This window comes from Epinephelus fuscoguttatus, linkage group LG15 (genome assembly GCF_011397635.1).
Source record: "Epinephelus fuscoguttatus linkage group LG15, E.fuscoguttatus.final_Chr_v1".
Lineage (NCBI taxonomy): Eukaryota > Metazoa > Chordata > Actinopteri > Perciformes > Serranidae > Epinephelus > Epinephelus fuscoguttatus.
The window spans coordinates 5,571,928-5,592,837 of NC_064766.1; the positions used below are offsets into that span (position 1 = coordinate 5,571,928).

Genomic DNA, 20,910 nt, shown 5'->3' on the forward strand with positions numbered 1-20,910 from the left:
TCCCCTGCAGGGCCATCTGCTGGTTAACATGGAAACAGGATAATACTTTTAGTTTCATGTAACAGTGATACTCTAACATCAGTCTTTCCTTATTAGAAAAGCGATTAACTACCATATGTAAACATTTTGGTGACAATTCAACTCTCACAAGGTGTTTTTATGCATTTTTTTAAAAAATGGGCTGCATTCCGTTTAGTTCAAAGTCTGGTATTGAGCATGCTGTCTCACTGGGACACTATGGAATGTAGACATCACTAACTCTACTTACTTACTTCTTTTTTGCCTTTTCTTCCTCTGCAAACAAAAATTTCTGCTGCTCTGTTGTGACAGTTTTGTTTGGTTTCTTCTTCGTAAATGCCTAAAATGCTCGAAGCTTATTACAACTTCACTTTTGTAATTGTAGTCTGGCAAGATTCAATAAGCATTTAATTTGGACGGATGCCATTTTAAACAGTTGTACTAATTATCTTGTGCTCATATGGTGCATATTTCTCATTAAAGATGTGTCCAGTCAAATAACCACAAACTAACTGACACTCAATCATGAAATGATTGATCGTGTTTTTCTCTTTTTTTAAATGTTAATTTTTTTTTCTTTGAGAATGTGCAAGACATGTGACTCATCAGTTATTTTTAAGGCCATGATTTTTTTTGTGTCTATTGCAACTGTATTGCATAGTATTACATGTGTTTATTAGCTCTATAATCTATTCTATAACCGTGAAAGTTACAAAGTTACAACTTGTATGAAGTATAGCTACCTGTCATGTTAATTACAGTACAATCAAAACCCTTTAATAAACACAGTAAAATGTATTTATCCATTTATCCATTTATTCCAAATCTGGGTAAACACCTGAAGACTAAACAAGAATCTCCTAAGATGGCTTTAATTTGTAACAAAATATGTTTCAGATCCCTAAACCAGAAGATGTGTAGATCTAAGGGTTTTAGTTTTCTCCTTATCAGAATAAGTTAAAGGGTCTCTTAAAGCCACAGCGTGTAGGAATTTCTCCCACCTAACGTTGAAATCATATATTGCATTCAAACAGATGGCGCACTCTAGCGCCTCACTGTTTCAAACACGTATTGCAATAACTGTAGCCTCTGTGTACCAAAAAGCTATGATAACACTGATGAAACCATGTTATCCGATACTACATGGAGTATTCATTCAGGCTCCTACACAGACACACGCGACGCGAGTTGACAAACCCACTCCTCACCATGCTGGCTGTGTTTACAATGTAGGACTGTTGGGGCGGATGTAAATTGAAACAAACCAATCACGTCTTGTCCTTTGATAACTGACAAGTGGCTCAACCTCACACACCTCATCCCTCTCCTCATATTACTGCGGCGCAGTTTGTGTTTGTGGCACTACTGCCGCATAACAAAATCCCACTCTTTGAGCATAATGCAGGATCATGTATTACGCAGCATCACAGGAGACGGAATCCTCGTCGCCAAGAAAGTGCAAAAGGGAATCAAAAAAGCAGCGTGACTGACGAATTAAAAAAACAAGGGTCAACATTGGGGTTGCTTTTCCCAGGTGGAGAGAGCTGCTGAAGGAGAAAGGTAATACAATCACAGGCCAGCGCTAACAGCGGCTAACAGCGGCTAGCGGCTAACAGCGGCTAACAGCTAACAGCGTCGCAGTGATGCGAGGAGAGGGATAAGGCTGTTAGCGACTGGCCGCTAACAGCGGCTAACAGCCAATAGCGGCGCTGGCCTGTGATTGCATTAACATTATCCCTCAGCAGCTCTCTCTACCTGGGAAAGGCCACCCCAATGTGGGCCTTCGTTTTTTTAATTCGCCGGTCACGCTGCCTTTTCTATTCCTTTTTGCGCTTTCTTGGCGACAAGGATTCTGTCTCCCATGATGCTGCATATGCATGATCCTGCATTATGCTCAAAGAGTGGGACTTTGTTTCAAATTTGCCAGGGTAGTAGCGAAGCGCCTCTTGCTCCTCTCCTTCGGCTCCTCAGTCACGCAGTGCTGGCCTGGCTCTCAACGAAAATGCCGAAGGCAGTACTGCATGTCCCTTGCTGGCGGGTGTATTCTCAAGATGGAGAAACGTAATGGAACCCCACAGACAACTTACCCGCACCATGTACAAACAAATCTGAAATTCTCCTTTTATGAGAATAAATCAGATTATTGGTGGAGGTAACAGTACACCAGTGATGACATATTTATGAATGCAGACATCAATTTTTGCCAATAAACAACTGAAAATGTTACACAATGTCCCTTTAATATTTGGTATAAATTAAAGTACTGAAAGTACTTCAAAGGAATACTTCGTCCCCACATCATTGAGAAAATACTTTGTTTTTCTCATACGACTCCACTGTGAACAAAGAATGCAAAAAAGGCGAGCATTCAGGGTCTGCATTTACTAACAGTAGAACTGTAACAAAAGAAACTCTCACACAACTAATCCAATAATCCAAGTAGCATGTATCGAGTCACAAACACATGCATTTTTGCTTACACCATAGATGTATATAGAGAACTGGATACAGTGTTGGAGACTTTGCTGTGAATGTTGCTCATTGATGCATGAAGCCAAAAAATTCAACTGCCACATACTTATGCTCACAGTTTCCTCTAAGTGTCCCATAAGTACCCAGTACTTGGGGATAGTAGTCCATTTCCTGATTTATGGTTGATTATTTTTTTTAGGCACTTTCCTTAATTTCTCAAAAATAAAATCTCATAAAATAAATTATCTACCTAAGCTTCCCTGTCATTTTACCCGTACCTGACAGAAGTACATACTCCACATTTACTTACAGTATGAGTAATTTACCATTTCCTGTAAAATAGCCTGTAGGTACCCTGAACTTAGAAAATACTTGCAGTATACGTTAGCCTCTACAATTCCCAACTGTTACTCCCTTAAGGTCATGCCTACATTTAAGTACCAGTGAGAACAAATAAGCATTTGATAGGTACTGGTTGACAATATTAAACTCTAAGTTAAGAGGACTTACCCATTAAGTGTCGGGTATTTAGCCAATGCAGTAAGTGGCTGGCTGAATTATAAATTGTTACTTAACATTCTCATACACAGAGTAGTGTTTTAAATAGTAGACTTAGATAGGTTTTCCTGAACATGCGTGTGTTTTGGAAGTACTGACCTTACAACTAATATGATACATGAGCTTTGGATTATACTGCATGAGTTGTGTGAGTTTATAAAGGCTGTTTAGATATACTTTTGCACAAATCAAACATGGACCCCTATGACTTCAGTTCATCAAAAATATTTGCTTTTTGGATTCATCATTCACAGGAGCCATGCGAGAGAAACAGTTTTTTTCTCGAATCCAAAATAGTATGGGGTGAGTTATTGATATACTACAAATTGATGATTGGGGGGTGGAGTGTTCCTTTAAGGGGTTGCTGACTGTGTCCCACAGCTGGACAGTGAGGTTGGGGAGCTCTCTTTCTCACTCTCGCTCTCTCAGGCACGAGCTCAGCCAGTCCTGGTTTGGACCGGGTCCGGTGAGGAGGTCTGTCGGTGCCACCCATCTCACCGGCGACACGTCACATGGAACCGAATACAGTTCTTTGTCCCCGGCATTTTATACGTGCACAATTGTGACTTGTTCATTTTTCATTCATTAATGACCAAGCGTCTCGATGGACACTACTGAAGTAAGTGCACGAGTTTATTGTGTCAAGTTTTTCTTTTTCCGGCTAAACGTGGACCAGCGTTTATTCAGTGCTTTGGAGATGTTGAGAAGCTTTTGAAGAACAATGGACGTTTATTTTTAAGCGTTTGGAAAGTGTGTAATTATTCGCTCGCATCGCAATCTAAAACCAGTGGACTGCTGGATAACATTACGTGGGCGTTTGTTTTTTCAGCGCTGTCAGACTGGACCTTCCAGACATTTTTGGTTACAACTACCTGATAGTTACCTGAGACTATAGTTTCCTCACTCTTCGTTGTCAGCTGCCTCTGTGGAGAAATGTGGCCCAGATTCTCGCTGCTTATTTTTTGTTGTGCTGTAAGTGGTCTTGATGCTCTGGAGGCGGACAGCAGCGTTGACCCCTCGCGGGGGAAGATGCTGGGGACCGAGGCAGCAGAGCTGGGTAAACCGGACAAGGATGCTCCCCCCGCGGAGAAAGTGGATGACAGTCTGCAGCTGACCCCGGGGACACACGCTCCTGTTGTGGGTGCGGAGGGGAGAGCTCAGCAGCCCACCGCCGAGCCTCTGGAAGAGGAGATGGATAACCAAGAGAATGTTATCAGCCAGGTTAGTGTAATGCGCACCCAGTCATTCATTACCAAACCGCACACACAAACTGGTGGTTTAATAACAAATCGCGTGCCCTAAACGCACAAAACTAGTAGAGAAAAGACTACACATGTTTAATAAATTAAAAGGAGGCACCCTTCAATTCGGCATTATCCAATTTACTAATAGCCAAGTTAAAAATGTGTTATCCACGTGATCCTCCCCAGTTCAGTGAAAGTTTTGTATGTACGGGCCATGCTGTTAAAAAACTGGGATATATTAAATTGCCAGAACTTAAACCCAAGACCAGTTTATTTTCCCCCTCTCCATTATGCTGCATTTGATCTCACTCGCCAACAGTCTTGTGTGTCAGATCACATCTCAGTGGTTACTTGACCTCAGGAACATTTTCCATCCACTTCATCATGTGAAAACCACATGAGAACTCAAAGTACTTGTGCATTTTGGACACATGGTGCTTTTTAACTATAAACCTTAAATTTCTCATTTCCAATATGAAAATGAGATTAAGTGATTGTATTAGACACTGCAGTTTTATATGCAAAACTAGGCCTATAATTTATTTTTCCTTTATATGATATCCAAACCCCACAGTTAGTCAGTTCAGCTTAAATGACGTGTAAATCAGACACAGACCTGTGTGTGTGTGTGTGTGTGTGTGTGTGTGTGTGTGTGTGTGTGTGTGCAGCATGGCAACGGGTTGCATCCTCTGGTGGTTGGTTATGTAATATCCTTCAAACTGTAAGTGCTCCAAACCAAAAAGTGGCTGTTTGTAAACGCCTGTAGCCATCTTCCTCTCAGGCAGCTCACCACTGCTACAGCTGCAAAGCATCACCCGTGCTGCAACTCTTTTCTTTCACTTTTCATTCAAGTATTCCTGCTTTCTTCAAAGTAGAGAGTCTCTACTAAGCAGAAAGACTTGAACAAATACTATACACTGTATATAGCCAGTATAATAGACTAACATGATTAAATGTAGCCTAAATTCATATCAAACTTGAGTAAAATGTGAAAGTGACTATATTATTTCTTTAAAGTTTCTTTTCATCTGAGCAGCCAGAGTGAGATGAAAAAGTTACTGAGAAAGAAAAAACAAACTCTGTGTCTTTTTTCAGTTGCTTGGCGATTACGACAAAGTAAAGACCGTGTCCTCAGGGTCTGACTGTGTGTGTCGTTGTATTGTTCGACCAATCAAACGCGCTGACTGCAGCCGTATCCATGACAGTGACCTGGCATCACCACAACAGGATTTTTACACTGTGGAGACTGTTACTAAGGGAACAGACTGCAAGAAGTGTGTGTGCATGGCTCCACCTTCAGCTGTCAACCCCTGCGAAGGAGAGTACAGGTTTAAAAAACTACAAGAGGCCAGCAAAGATGACATTAAGGTACAAACACACACACACACACACACACACACACACACACACACACACACACAAGCACACAATGTTGCTTTCACTGTTTTTGTAGTGGCTATTGAGGGCAAATTCTTTCTTGTAGGAGTGTAGAGTTTGAACTGTCTTGAGGTAAAAATGATTCCCTTAGAGTTAAGTTATTCTCTTTGTTTTTCTTTCATCTTTCTGTGTTCTTTCTCTCTGTTTAGCTGGCGACCATTATTGACTTGCTGGAGGGCTCTCTGTATGGAATGGACTTGTTAAAGATCAACTCTGTCACCACCAAACTACTGACCAGGGTGGACAACATAGAGAAGGTGAACACACACAGACACAGATGTGTGATGACGCTGTGTTTTTACCCACATTTAGCTTATATATAATGACTTGCATGGAGGGAATGTAACTCCACACTCACTTAAAAAAATCTGTTTTCCATAAAGAAGAATGCCACAGGGTGGTTCATAGCATATGAAGGTTTTCAGGCTTTCCTTTGGCCAAAGACTGCAGCTCCAGTCACATAATAGATAGTTGTCATTTGCATTGTTAAGACAAGAGAAACAAATGCCAAAAGCCATAATTAGTGTGACTGGAGTTAAAAGGGGTCTTTTAAAACACTACTGAGGTCCAGTACCTTCAGTTGGGCCGATGACTAAGTGTAGATTCTGCTCCTTAAAAGGGAAATATTGTACCAATGTAACTGTCATACAGCATTACTGGCTATGCATAAACATACTTGAATAAAGCTGGAGTATGCAACAGTTTATTGGCACAAATTAGACATAGATATGTCAAATAGCAGGGGAGCATGTAAACACACTTGTATGAGCATGAAATCATTAAACTTCCTTGTTTTCTTTCTGACATATCTGTATCCTTACTACAACACAGATAAATGAGTAATGGCAGTTTGGCGTGCAAACTGAGTGGTACTAAGAAACTTTGTATTTCCTTTAAACTTTGCGTTATAGTGAGTGAAATTTATGATATTACACTGCCTAAACTTTGATGGTGATTGAACAGTTTGCATGTTGGTATCTTTATTAAAGTGAATTACTGAAAACTAATTTTGTGTATGATCCATGAAGATGAAGAGACAGGAAAAGAAAAATGCATGGCAAAAATAGTGTATTGTTAATGTGTTTGAGACCCTAAAATTTCAAAGATAATGTTCTGAGAAGAGCACATGTCTTATAATAGTACACATGCTGACTAAAGAGACACCTACTGTGGGATTTTACAATACATGTCTCACTGAAAATACTTTATATATTTAGAGTAATACATTTAAACACATAAGAGAACAGAGGAGGGAGCAACTGGTATCCTCTCATGTCTGTCATGCAGTGGCGGTTCTAGCCTAAATGGTGCCCTGGGCGACACCCCCCCCTGAACACACAATCAATTGGAGTGGAGCCTGTGTTGTGTTCAGGCGTTGTCACGTAAATGACAATTTCCAGCACTTGCTGCTCCTGCCGCACCCCCACACGTCGTGACAAGAGTGCTGCCCTGGGCAAACGCCTATTCGGCCCATATCAGGATCTGCTACTGCTGTCATGTGTCGAGCACTAGTGTCATATCAAGAACATATTTTCCAGGACAAAATCAAGACAACTGCACCCCTGTCTTCAACTAACTGCCATTATCAACCCCCACCTATGACAGCATAGTGCAACATGATAAATCCGCCGTCATGCTCTTCAGTTTATCTACTTCGCCGACGACATTCAGCTCCACATCTCCACCAAAGCCATCACTCCTGCCAATCACTCTACCCTCACCAACTGCATCACCAAAATAAAATCCTGGCTTCAAAGCAACTTCCTCGAACTTAACTGTGACAAATCAGAAGTCGTCATCATCAGCCCCCAAATCTCTCATCAAATCCACCCATAACCTCTCTCTCCATCAACAGCTCCACTGTGCTCACCTCCCCCACATGCCCGTACCCTTGGTGTCATCTTAAATCAAACCCTCTCCTTTGACCAACATATCAAACACATCACCAAAACAGCGTCCTTCCATCTGAGAAACATTCCCGGCCTCCGTTCATCCCTCTCCTTTTCAGCTGCAGAGACTCTCAATCACGCATTCATTACTTCCAGACTTGATTACTGCAATAGTCTCCTCTACGGTTAATCATCCAGCACTCTCAAGAAACTGCAATATCTCCAGAATTCAGCTGCTCGTCTTCTCACACACTTTCATACATGTGAACTCACCCCGTCCTCCATTGGCTCCCCGTCCCCCAGCATATCCACTTGAAACTTCTTCTCATCACCTATAAAGCCCTTCACAACCTGGCTCCACCTTACCTGTCTGAGTTCCTCGAACTGGCACACTCCCTCCTGCACTCTGAGGTTTGCTAATGCCAGCCTCCTGCCCTGGCTACAACTTTATCCCTAATTTTGAGCCTAAATTTCTTTAAATTTTGGCAACTGGCATTGTCAAAAGTATGCTGAATTAAATATTAGCAGTTCACAATGAATGTATGGGCAACTATCACTAATTTGGTGCTAAGGAAAACTTAAAAACAGGATGATTCTCAGGCAAGTTCTAGCTTTGTTATATTTCTCCACTCATTTATTCAGGTTTTTATTTATTCAGGTCTTTATATTTCACCAGTCTGTGTATTCTATAAGTAGTTTGCCACTGAGTATGTCATTGTTAATCCTGCTTAAGATGGGCTGTTAATGTGCTGTCATTGTGTGTGTGCACTCCAGGCTATTGCCCGTAATTTTACAGAGAGAGCACGAGAGAAGGAACGTGTGAAGGAAAGAGCAAAAGAAAAAGAGAAAGAGAAGAAGGCCCAGCAGAAAAAAAAGAAAGTGAATGATTTGGAGCGTGCAGGACAGAAAAGTGGGGCAGCTGCCTATGCCAACAAGCAGGTATTTACTGTCTGAAAAGTTGTCTCTAATGTACTAGAAGCACAAACAAACTCCCACATCTGTTTTCAAAACATGTTGTCATCTGAACTGGAAATCCCATACTCTTTCTAAATTAGACCAAAATGTGCTTGTTCTGTTGCAGAAGAATTATGAGGGTCAACTGAAGAAGAACCAACAGCAAGATGGTCTGGAACAACCACAGCCAACCAGGAATAAGACAGGAACTCAAAAGCCAATCAAAGACAAGACAGAGCCAACACAGCCAATCAAAGACAAGACAGATCCAAAGCAGCCAATCAAAGACAAGACAGATCAAAAGCAGCAAATCAAAGACAAGACATATCAAAAGCAGCCAATTAAAGACAAGACAGAACCAAAGAAGACCAACAAAGACAAGACAGCTCCAACACAGCCAATCAAAGACAAGACAGAGCCAACACAGCCAATCAAAGAAAAGACAGAGCAAACGCAGCCAATCAAAGACAAGACAGAGCCAACGCAGCCATTCAAAGACAAGACAGAGCCAACGCAGCCATTCAAAGACAAGACAGAGCCAACGCAGCCGTTCAAAGACAAGACAGAGCCAACACAGCCATTTCAAGACAAGATAGAGCCAACACAGCCAATCCAAGACAAAACAGAGCCAACTCAGCCAATCAAAGATAAGACAGAGCCAAAGCAGCCACTCAAAGACAAGGCCAGCGTGGTCATCAGGGGCGTGACCTTTTACAAGGCAGAGGTGGAGAGCTTCAAAGAGGAGGAGGAGCTGGATGACAAAGAGGAAGTAAAAAATAGTAAGTCTAAAGAAATCTTTTATGATAATGATTTTATATCACATTTTGTCAAAAACTGTCATGAAATTACAGCAACAACTTGAAGTATTCTCCTCCTGTCCTGTCAGGATGGATGTTGCAGACACAGTGTGCTAGTGATGATTTTTAAAGCCTCAGTGTGTAAAAATGGTGAGTAACAGTGACATCAGCGGTCAAATTCTAGATTGCAGCGCTCACTCGCGCTCACCCCTCCCGTTGGGTAAGTGACGGTGGCCTCGTAGGACAGAAAGCCTTGCGCAGACAGAGATGGCATCATCCACGAGTTTTTCAAGTTTTTCAGGAGTAGGCCTATCTAGCGATGAGGTGAATATTTATTTAGGAATCTAAACCATGTTACGATATTGTAGCGACCCTGCAGTAAATGTTCTGTTATAATGTCAATGTTCTGTGAGTTAATGGCATGTTTGGGATTGAATGAGTATAGGTAGGGGGGCGGGGTGCGAGTGTGATGGGGATGAGAGCTGTGTGAGTGCGCGTGCTGGTGTGTGTAGGAGCGAGCTGGAGGAGAGAGCAGGAGTGCACAGTTGGAGTTACAGCTAAGCTCTTGTTTGTTTGTTTGTTTTGGTGTAGTTACAGCCAACAGTAACCTGTACTGTTCAATAATAAACGGTGGTTTGCCGAATAACTGCGTCATCCTTTCCACACGTCCTGGCGGACGCTACAATATGTTATAGCTTACAAGTGAGATATAGGTTATCTGTGAGATATAATGTTATGTGTTTTATCTCTAATTGTTTTGGTAACACGAGGAAACATTAGCACAGTAATGCTAAAATAACATGTTTTATGTGATAGTCACGGCACAGTGCGGCAAATATAGGTTGATACGATTATAATATATGTGTCTCCAGAGTGTTCTTCCACAGGAGTTTTTTCCACCTGGAATAAGCAACGCTGATATTCACTCGCGTTTTATCCCGTCCTTGCATATCTGATCTTTTTCTTTTATTTGGTGGCGTGGTATCATAAGAATCATAAAAGTACAAAGCAGGTTCACGCAGAAGCGCCCCGGATTGAGCTTCACCTTCTCTGTCTCCAGTGACAGCAAGTTCTAGGTAAACGCAAAAGGCGAAGCGCGTATATCCCTTTCGGCCACTGTATTCAAATATGGCGACGCAAGAAGGCAGCCTCCAGCATAGCGCGCCCTGCCTGTGTATATATATAGAGAAATCATTCTAAGCCTATGAGAAAGCTTCCATTTGTATGTGAATTGCATTACACTTTAGCAAATATATATTTATGAAAGTAGTAGTTGATATTTGCTAATAAACAACCATGTAAATTACACATTGTAATTTTAAGCTGAATTAATTGATGAAAACATCAGATTTTACTGTCGGGTTTTGCCAATTATTGATCATACTGATAATCAAAATAATTGGCAATTTTTGATGAATTTCAAGAATTTTTTTTTCCCTACTAGGCAAAAATGAGGTCTTCTTGGGTCATTCGCTGGTAATATCCTAAATTTGTGTTTTATAATTATAGCTAAAATGTAACAAAAAATGGGCTAACCCAGGGGTTGGCAACCTTTTTGATACAAAGTGCTATTTTTAAATTTTCTTGTTAATCAGTGTGCCATATCAATATAATGTCAATCCCTCACTTCTCAAAATGCTCCATAAAACTTTGGATATGTGACCTCACCTTTTGTTGTTTGAGGCATTGGTTTTAAGCAGCAGAGCTTCTTCCTTACAGTCAAATCACAGTATCTTGCTATGACTGGCAGCCATGGGCAAATATGCAAATCCTAGGATGGTGAAGGAATGGCCTTCCTTACTCTACCTTACTCTGCCTCTGATCTGATGACGTAATTTACTTCACTTTTATAGCATCATTTAGTAAATTACGTCTCCTCAAGTCAATTTTGCATGCCGCGGCTTCAGAGCACTTGGATTACGACGGACGAGCCATTCTGACGTTTTTGAAATGCATTAGCGGAGTTTTATTACATTTTCAAAATGTGGGTTTCATGCACTTCAAGTGTAGCTGTTATTCCGGCTAGCTTTTATCCTCTGATACCCCAAACGAGTTTTGTGGATTAAAAAACTACACTGGACTTCTTGTTGGCATGAGGGTCAGTAAGTACTGTCTACATTTTCATTCTAAAGTGGCCATTTCCTTTAATCATCATTAATTTCATTATTTACACCTGTGTTATTCCTACTGTGACATGTCAAAATGTCTTGCTTGAAAAAGGCTCATTGTACTGTGTGAATTAAAGACACACTGACAGACAAGTGAAGAAGCTTCTTGGATGAGAAGCGAAACGTCTTCAAGAAACGCAAGCAAGTCCAGTTGCCTACAATATAGCACTTACGATTAAAGACACATGATCACTGAGATACTTTTTTATTTAGTAAGTTTTATGGTGAGTTAGTTATGGTCCTGGCAGTCCTGGTGACGGACCCTCCCATATGTCTCATTTGTCTTCTTCCTCTTCCTTTTTTCATTTTCCTCCTCTTCCTCCTCTTTCTCAACAAAATGCCTGTTTCCGACTCACCGCTGCGCAGCAGCTATAATTAGTTTTTGTTTTTGGCACTTCCACATTGGCTTCATTTTTCAGCCCTGGAGGTTGCTGCTTGGTGCTGAGCAGGTAGAATAGGGTGAGTTTATCAGAGCTGCCCGCTGCTGTTGCAAATGACAGTGTGAGAACAGTGAGACTGAATCAAAACAGTAAAGTTGCAGGCTGAAAGACAAAACAATGAGCTGAAAGTGGCTAAAATATTTTGTAGAGTTGAGATGAATAGTTGGGCAATGATTCTCTATGGATATGTTCCAGTTCTGATTGGAGTATATCCTTAACCCCCTGAGGACAATCAGCTCTTGGCAATCTCATTCAGTGATACAGTTCTCTAAAATACCGTTCACCGCAAAACTTTTATTATCAAAGTAATATTTCTGCATGAAGAGCATGTGACCACCTCATAAGTTAAATAAAAAAAACTTAATTGTTGCAAAACTGACAGCTCTAGCAGGCACATAGAACCATCTGAAAAAATAAGTTAACATAAAACTGTCCTCCCCTCTTATATCTCTTATTTTACTTCTTTTACAGCAACTCCACCCACCACCAAGAGTCCAGGACCTTCAACCACTGTAAGCACACAGCTAGACTTTCAGGACCTGTCCAGGAGACCGAGCAGGCCTGCATCCACCCAGCAACCAACAGCTCCCCCAACTACCACCCAACAAACCACAACTACAACCACTCCAATTCCCACCACCACTATCAAACCAACGACTGAATTAACTACTAACATACCACCAACGACTTCACAACCAACAACAACCAAACTGACAACTACTTCCCAACAAACTACTATTCAGCCAACCCAGCATGTCAATCAGCCCACCACTTTACCCTCAGATACCACTATAGGTCCGCTCATTGCTGCGTCTCCCACGGCAGAGTCTCGGCGAGGATTCAAAAGTCGTCTCGTCTGGACGGAGAGCCCCGCTGACCAACCAAAGACCACAAAAAAGCCTGGTAGAGATACATATAGTACAGTAGTTTATCTGGTAGTGAGTGCACACATTTTTGTACTTTTATCATTAAAATAATTGAAAAATGATAATTGTGTTATAGAGTCTTGATTCACGGTGTCATATTTTATTCATTTACAGCAGTGTGTAAGGATACAGTGGCCAGCATCTCTGAACCAGTCCAGCAGAACTCCTATGGCAATAGAGATGGAGCCTGGATGAAAGATGCTCGCGGCCACGGCAACGTCATCTACCTTACTAATGGTCACTATGGCAACAATCTCTTGGAGTTCAGAGACATGGACACCTTCAAATCAGGTATAGGAGTTGTTTATATATATACATATATATATATATGTGTGTGTGTGTGTGTGTGTGTGTGTGTGTGTGTAGAAGGTCAGAAGCCCATAATTTATTTCCAACCATAACAACTCATGAAACTGTGTCAAGTTTTAACAGTTTGAAACATCTTATGCAGCTACATGACTAAACAGTTTGCATAAAGACTGGACATTCACCACTAAGTCACTTCCATTACAGGTCCTCCTGAGGCAAACCCACCTCCAAAAACCTATGGATTTACTCACCCTAAAATGAGAAAACCTAGAGTTGACTGAACTGGTTGATATCCAGCTTTGTAGTACCGGTTATCCAGATGGCCAATGTTAGGGTTAGTCAAACAAGATAACAAAAAGTAAGTTGGACTGGGTTTGTAGTACAGGCCTCTAGTAGTGTTGTGTGTCCACCATAGTGTTTTTTCCTGAGGTCAGCGTATTTTTAAATTTTTTTGCAATGGGAGCACCATATGTACTGTGCTACAAACGGAAGCAGCTTGACGAGGCCCTCAGCATCTGTTCTGCTGCACATTTGGCTTTGTTTTTCTGGTCGCACAGAGTTACAAAAAGTTCAACTTTGGGTATAATGCTGCACTCGTCACTGTCCCATTTGACCCAGCCGCCCAATCACAGTGGAGAGGCGTGACAAATTAAAGACCAACCATCACATCCTCCATGTTCAAGTGGTGAAAAACAACAGTGGAGGAGAAATTAATAGCGCTGGCTAGGGGTGGGGAAAAAAATAGATACAGCATAGTATCCCAATATTTTTGTGTGGCAATATTGTATCGTCACACAGTGCCAAGTATATAATCATGTAAATTATTGATATTACAAATACAAATTAAACTTAAAGTAGCCTACTAGAAAAATATAATCCTCCTGGGCGTTTTTAGAAAAGCCCTTTGTGTTTTGGTGCACACAGCCTAAATGAAATTTACAGAATTGGTCAAATAAGAGCTTATCAACCAACCGACTTACCCACCAGAACAGGTCAGCCCTAATGTTTTGAGCATTACCAGCAGATGCACAGAGGTTGGAGAGCAGAAAGGCCTTTAGAAAGCTTCAAACATTAGCACCCACTGAGACAAATGTTATTGCATTGTTAATTTAATGCAGAGAGCCACTTAAGTGCTACTACAAAAATACTTTCTGTAGATATTGGATGGATGAATCACACCTTGAAATACAGTCATGGTTACACATGTTCTAAAGCTCACGGTGTGGATCGTGAGCCTGACAAGCTGCATGTATGTTTTCCGTGTGTTCTTCCTGCTCAGGTCAGGCGAGTAATTCATACAAGCTGCCCTACAGTTTCACTGGAACAGGCCATGTCGTGTTTAGTGGAGCTTTCTACTACAACCGTGCCTTCAGCAGGGACATCATCAGATATGACCTGAGACACAGATATGTAGCCGCCTGGACCACACTACATGATGCTTTACTGGAGGAGCAAGCTCACAGGACACATACTGATGTAAGAGCCATGGTATACTTTATGTGAATGTTACTGTGATTTAACTGTACAAGAAACACCGCATGATAATTTACTGGAGGAACATACACTCGGGACACTTTAAAGGGTCATAAAAGGTCAGCGTGGGGAACAGAAACACTACAAATCACTAAAGAGTCCAAAAGGGCAAATAGCATGGAGTAGAAATAACTGCTGTAGTTTGGTTCCCTGTTCATTTCAATTCATGTTTCAACTGAAATATATCTGGAGTTTACTTTTTATGTTATCCCTATGAATGTGAAAAAATTTCTTTAACGGAATAGTTCTACATTGTGGGAAATACATTTATTTGTGAGATGATTAGATCAATACCACTCTCATTGTATGTGCATTGAGTACAGAGTTGCAGTTTGGAGGTAGTTAGTTTAGCTTAGCATAAAAGCTAGCTCTCTTTAAAGATCAACAATACACTTACCTCTAAAGCTCACTTAATAACATGTTGTATATTGAGTGTATATAATCAACAGAAATATGAAAATGTCAGTTTGTGGTTTCAGGTGGAGTTGTGTGCTGTAAATATTCTTTATCTGCTCAATACTTCCTTTCATCATCTCTGGCTATAGCGTGGGTTGCAGGCTGGTGAGCAAAGGTATTAAGTGTAGGTTTCTATACAGCTACAGTGGTACCAAACATGGCAACCTCACTGTAACAAGACTATTATAACAATACTTAACACCACCACATAACTACTCCTAAAATGACAAATTGTATTTAGGGTTTGGGTCACATTGGCTTATGAGATTCAGTGAGATAAATAATGAGCTTTTTATCCCCCACTTAGAGTCTTTATGCTAAGCTAGGCTAACAACATTTTGATTCCATCTTAGGAAGTATTAATTAAGGGTAAAGGTTGGCTCTCATTTAACCCTGTATCAGATTTTTTTGGTAATTAAGGAGTAGCAGAAACAAGCTGTGAACAACACTGACGTATTATTACTTTTTAAGTTGATATGGAAAACTATGTAATTAGCAAACAGCTATTTGTTTACATATTAGAATGTGGATACCCGACCCAAGTCCAACGGGACCCAATGGGACCCAACAGTTCAAGTTACAGTTCAAAAAGAGTTTGTCAAGATGATGACTTGACATACGCCAATAGTAAGATGCGACATTAACTGCGTTGGGTTCAGGTCGGGCTTGATTACTACTCTCTTGAGCTCTGGTCAGGTTCAGACAGAAGTATGCGGCCCAAGTCTCGCTCTATTTTCAGCAGTTTCTGATCTTGATTTATCTTTCATTTGGAGTGGGCTTTCTGTCCACCTGATGAATGTATGCCCAATGTCCACTCTCCTTTTTGCTCTGGTTTTGTCTTATCACCAACACTTATTAAAATATAAAATCTGGCTCTTTACTATCTCCACTACGTTTACCAGCTAGTTGCTAACTTCGTCTTCCTACCATTTATAGCTGAGCAGGTAGTGTACAGTGGATGTTTATAGCTTTAGGCTGAAAACAGCTGCCTGCTGCATCTGGAATTGATGCTAATGAGAACGGTAGGAGTGAACTAAAACAATAAAGCTGTGGGCCACTAAACTAAAACCATGAGCTGAAAGATGCTGAAACACTTTGTAGAGCTGAGAGGAGCTGCAGTGTTTTGGTTCTCTGTAAGTGAAAGCATGTTATATGTTCCAGGTGGAGTTTGCTGTTGATGAGTCTGGCCTGTGGCTGCTTTATCCTGCTCTGGACACTGAGGGCTTCCACCAGGAAGTTATCCTGCTTATCCACCTTCGTCCTCGGGACCTGCAGCCTATACAGACCTTCCGCACAGGTCTTCGGCGTGGTCGCTATGGAAACAGCTTCCTAGTTTGTGGCGTGCTTTATGCAGTGGACAGTATGGAGCGCCACTATGCTAATGTGACATATGCCTTTGACACACACACGCTCACACACACAGTGCCGAGCCTGGCGTTTACAAATGTGCACGCACACACCTCTCAAGTGGCTTATAGCCCACTAGACAAGAAACTGTATGCGTGGGACAACAGTCATCAGATGACATATGATGTCATCTTCGCTTATTAGCACAACAAACGGACACAAAGATGGAAGAAATTAATTGAAGATGGAAGAAAAAAAATTTGGCTAGACTGAAAATTTAGCATATCCAGCAAAGAGGTTTAAACAAAACTGAGGACAGAGAAGATAATAACTGCACAGATATTTTATCAATGTTTTGTTTCTAACTGACTGTGGATCAGTCTAACTGAATGTGTTTTATATTGACCTCAGCTGCTGCTTTGTCACACATGCCAAAGTCAGTATTATACAGCAGCTCTTAACTCACAAGAAGTCAGAAAACAAGTGGAAATATTCACATTTGGAAAAAGACAAAATCCCAGGGGTCATATGAATGAATGTAAATAATTGTATTCACATCTTTCTGTATTTCTCCAGATGGAAAGTTTCCTTTCATTTAAAAACTATCTATATCATTCCCTCTGCATATTCAGACTGTGATGGAGAGATCACTGTGGAAATGAGCATGCATGAGTGCGCAGCTGTCCACTGCCATATAACCACACTCAAATGGTTCTAAAAATGCTATTAATTACACTGTTCCTCCCATTCTTTAAGAACATGTGCCTCCAGCAGTTTGTGGACAAAACACCCCCAATTCCAAAAAAGTTGGGACATTGTATAAATGTAAATAAAAACAGAATGCAATGATTTCTAAATTATTTTCAACTTATATACAGTTGAATACAGTCCAAAGACAAGATATCTAATGTTCAAACTGATACAATTTAACGTTTCTGGTAAATACTCACTCATTCTGAATTTGATGCCTGCAACACGTTCAAAAAAAAGTTGGGACAGGGGCAACAAAAGGGGCATCCTTGAAAGGCCCAGTTGTTCACAAGGAAGAATGGTCACTTTTTGAAACTGTGTGGGCAAATAGGCCAACAGTTTAAGAACAAAGTTTCTCAATGCACAATTGCAGGAATTTATGGATTTCACCATCTACAATCAATAACACCATCAAAAGATTCAGAAAATAAGGAGATATCTCTGCGCATTAGGGGCAAGGCTAAAAATCAACATTGAATGCCTGTGACCTGTGACCCCTCAGGCTGCACTGCATTAAAAACTAACATGATTTTATAAAGGATATAACTGCATGGGCCCAGGAACATTTTTGAAAACCATTATCGGTAAGCACAGTCTGTCTCTGCATCTACAAATGCAAGTAAACAAACACACGCAAAGTGAACACTACATATCAACAACATCAAGAAACAACGCCAACTTCTGTGGACCTGAGCTCATCTGACTGACACAAAGTGGAAAAGTGTGCTGTGGTCTGACAAGTCCATCGTGGACGTCATGTCCTCTAGGCCAAAGAGAAAAAAAGGGCTATCCAGACTATGACCTGAACCAAGTTCAAAGCCAGCAACTGTGATGATATGGAGGTGTATTAGTGCCATGACATCATGGTTAACTTGCATATCTGTGAGGGCACCATGAATGCTGAAAGGTACATATAGGTTTTGGAGCAACACATGCTGCCACCCAGATGACATCTTTTTCAAGGACGTCCGTGCTTATTCCAGCAAGATGATGAGACACATTCTGCACGTGTTCCAATAGCATGGCTTTAAAATAAATGAGTGCAGGTACTAGACTTACCTGCCTACATACAAGAGAAACCACAAACTGTTGAGCAACTGAAGTCGTATTTCAAGCAGAATTGGAAGAATTTCACTTAAAAAACTTCAACTATGTCCTCAGTTCCTAAATGAGTGTTGTTAAAAGAAAAGGTGATGTCACACTGTGCTAAACATGCCCCTATCCCAATGTTTTTGGAATATGTTGCAGGCATCAAATTACAAATGAGTGCATATTTACAAAAAACATTAAAGTTTATCAGTTTGAACTTTAAATATCTTGTCTTTCAATTGTATTCAATTGAATATAGGTGAGAAAAGTCTTGCAAATAATTGCATTCTGTTGTTTTTTACCTTGATGCAACATCTCAACATCTTTTGGAATTGGGATTGTAAACACTCTTTAACATCAAGTTTATTTTTCATGAATGATAATCACTATGGAAGACTGTTCTCCATAGTTACGTACATACTTAAATTTAAGATCAAACAACAACAACAACAAAAAAAACAAAACAAAAAGGCAATGCCCATCAAAGCTTTCTATCACTAAACAAAGATCAGGGTTTGGTTTCTGTTATGACCCTTCAGTGATGAGTTCAGTGCTTGGCAAAAGGGAATATTAATATCATGTAAAGTGGGATTGTCTAGTCTGTATAAATAAGTGATTTTAATTCTTTTTAAAAGGAAACTTTGCAGAGTTTAGAAGGGAGCACTGAAAACAGTTTTGTCTGGGGGAATGACATGTTTATGATGTCATCAAGGTTATTGTCACAGCTTTAAGACTACGATGTATGGGCCTGTGTTCCCCTTAACTCCAAGGTCCACTTACTAATTTGTCTCTAACTTCCATACTTGAATGGTGGTGTGAGGTCAGAAAGACTTGGGCAATGACCAGTCAGGGAGGGTTGCATGAAAAGTTGCCATTGGTAGCATTGTGGGATATGCAGGATCCAGTGTTTTGGGACTAAATGTCAAGATAAGTTGACCTCTGCTGCGTCAGATTTGATATTTTTTAATTCTGTTTCTTATGAATCACCTTACTTTATGAAATTAAACAGTGAAATGCAGAGTTTCCCTTTAAGACATCCATGAAGGAACCCTGGACTTATCTTGCTGTTTTGTGTTAATTCATTAATCATGTATTCACAACATCAAGTCACATATAAGGCTTATGCCTCCAAAGATCAGCAGCTTTGCATATCCTCTGGTCAATAAGCTACTGTATTGGTGCTAAGTCAGAAGTATAACATCATAAAAAACAGACTTGTGTCTAATATGCAATGTTTAATTCCAGAGAGTAAAAACTGATTCTGATAATGACATAAGATACAAATACTCTATACTGTGTTGCATCTAATGTCAGTGTAATGCCTTTATTTTCAGGATGTAATGAAGCAGCAGCCTATTTTTCATATCATCAACATTTATACTGTATGGTTTTTTTTGCATATTACCTTCACTCCTGTCCAGTAGTGTTCTAATCATAAAGTTTTAGTACAGTGGGTACAGGAATGGAAACTTTCACACTGGTACAGTTAGTGTTTCATCTGCCATTGAAGTTCATTGATTTAAAACAATTTTCAAACCAGCACATGATCCACACTGCTCTGCTTGTTGAAGAAAATCCCATGACAATGTTGATTTCAGCTGCTTTATGACAAGTTTGCCTTTCTGTTTTGTTAATTTATAATAAAATATAAAGATGAAGGTGAATGCGCTCTTTCCTGCATTTCTATCTTTCTTCTCCTCTGGTTCTCCTCATTCAGTCCTGAGCATGTCCAGCCTGCTGTGGTCATTATTTCTGGGGTTGATTTAGTTTTCCTGGAAGCAGCGGAGCCACTGGAAGGATCCCAGGGTGGAAAATGAGCCCCAGCCAGATGCTGGTGAACCTCCGACTGGTAATGCTCAGGACACAGACCAGACCCTCTTCATGTTAGAGTCTCACATAGATTCTAAAAAGATCATTGATTGGGGTTTGGTAAGATTTCATCATAGATAGCTTGTTTCCTCTAACATAGAATGGGTCCTGCTTTGGTTTGTGCAACAAATTTTGAACTGTTCTGAGCATTTTGACCAAGAATAAATAGGTTCAGAACCTGAACAGTTGGATTCCAGCTGGAACTAAAAAGTTTCTCGACCTGAACTGTGAACCATACCGACATCAGTGGACTAGAAAAGTGTCATACAAGTGCAGTCCATTTACCATTCTCTTGAGAATTCACAGTGAGGGAGTGGCCATGTTGTTGGCGTTTCTATCAAGTGAATGGTGTAAGACTGCAAAAATACAATCTGATGGTGAAAACGAAGAAGAAGTGTCATTTTCACAGAGTGCCCCAAAACTGACTCCTAAAACCCAGAAATGAGTTAGCATTTTACCACTCACGGTTCCCTAGTCTCAAAGTGTACATGTTTTTTGAATGGGTTATCGGTTAGATGCCTGAAATAAGGTCTGTGGTTAACACAAGCTTAAGAGACTTTCATATTTTGTTCTACGACATAAAATCCCACTCATGAACTCTGAAGCTTTTATGCATCTTAAAAATGGCAGTTGCTCACAAGTGGCTAAATGAGT

At 40.5% G+C, this 20,910-nt stretch overlaps 1 protein-coding gene across 1 annotated transcript; it reads left to right on the plus strand.

Annotated features, from left to right (window-relative positions):
- The first annotated feature begins 3,489 nt into the window (after positions 1-3,489).
- LOC125902663 (olfactomedin-like protein 2B) lies at positions 3,490-20,039 on the plus strand. Its single transcript, XM_049599193.1, has 9 exons — positions 3,490-4,269; positions 5,388-5,660; positions 5,879-5,986; positions 8,393-8,557; positions 8,700-9,351; positions 12,449-12,880; positions 13,018-13,194; positions 14,492-14,688; positions 16,363-20,039. The coding sequence occupies exons 1-9, from the start codon at positions 3,982-3,984 to the stop codon at positions 16,750-16,752; spliced, it is 2,682 nt and encodes an 893-aa protein (XP_049455150.1). The 5' UTR covers positions 3,490-3,981; the 3' UTR covers positions 16,753-20,039.
- Positions 20,040-20,910: the final 871 nt, after the last annotated feature.

What these genes read in the sequence shown, in the direction of transcription:
- LOC125902663 (XM_049599193.1), top strand. Translation starts at nt 3,982, where the DNA reads ATGTGGCCCAGATTCTCGCTGCTTATTTTTTGTTGTGCTGTAAGTGGT. An exon ending in CTGCCTATGCCAACAAGCAG is followed by an intron (nt 8,558 to 8,699) that starts GTATTTACTGTC and finishes GTTCTGTTGCAG; the next exon opens with AAGAATTATGAGGGTCAACT. An exon ending in CAAAGAGGAAGTAAAAAATA is followed by an intron (nt 9,352 to 12,448) that starts GTAAGTCTAAAG and finishes CTTCTTTTACAG; the next exon opens with CAACTCCACCCACCACCAAG.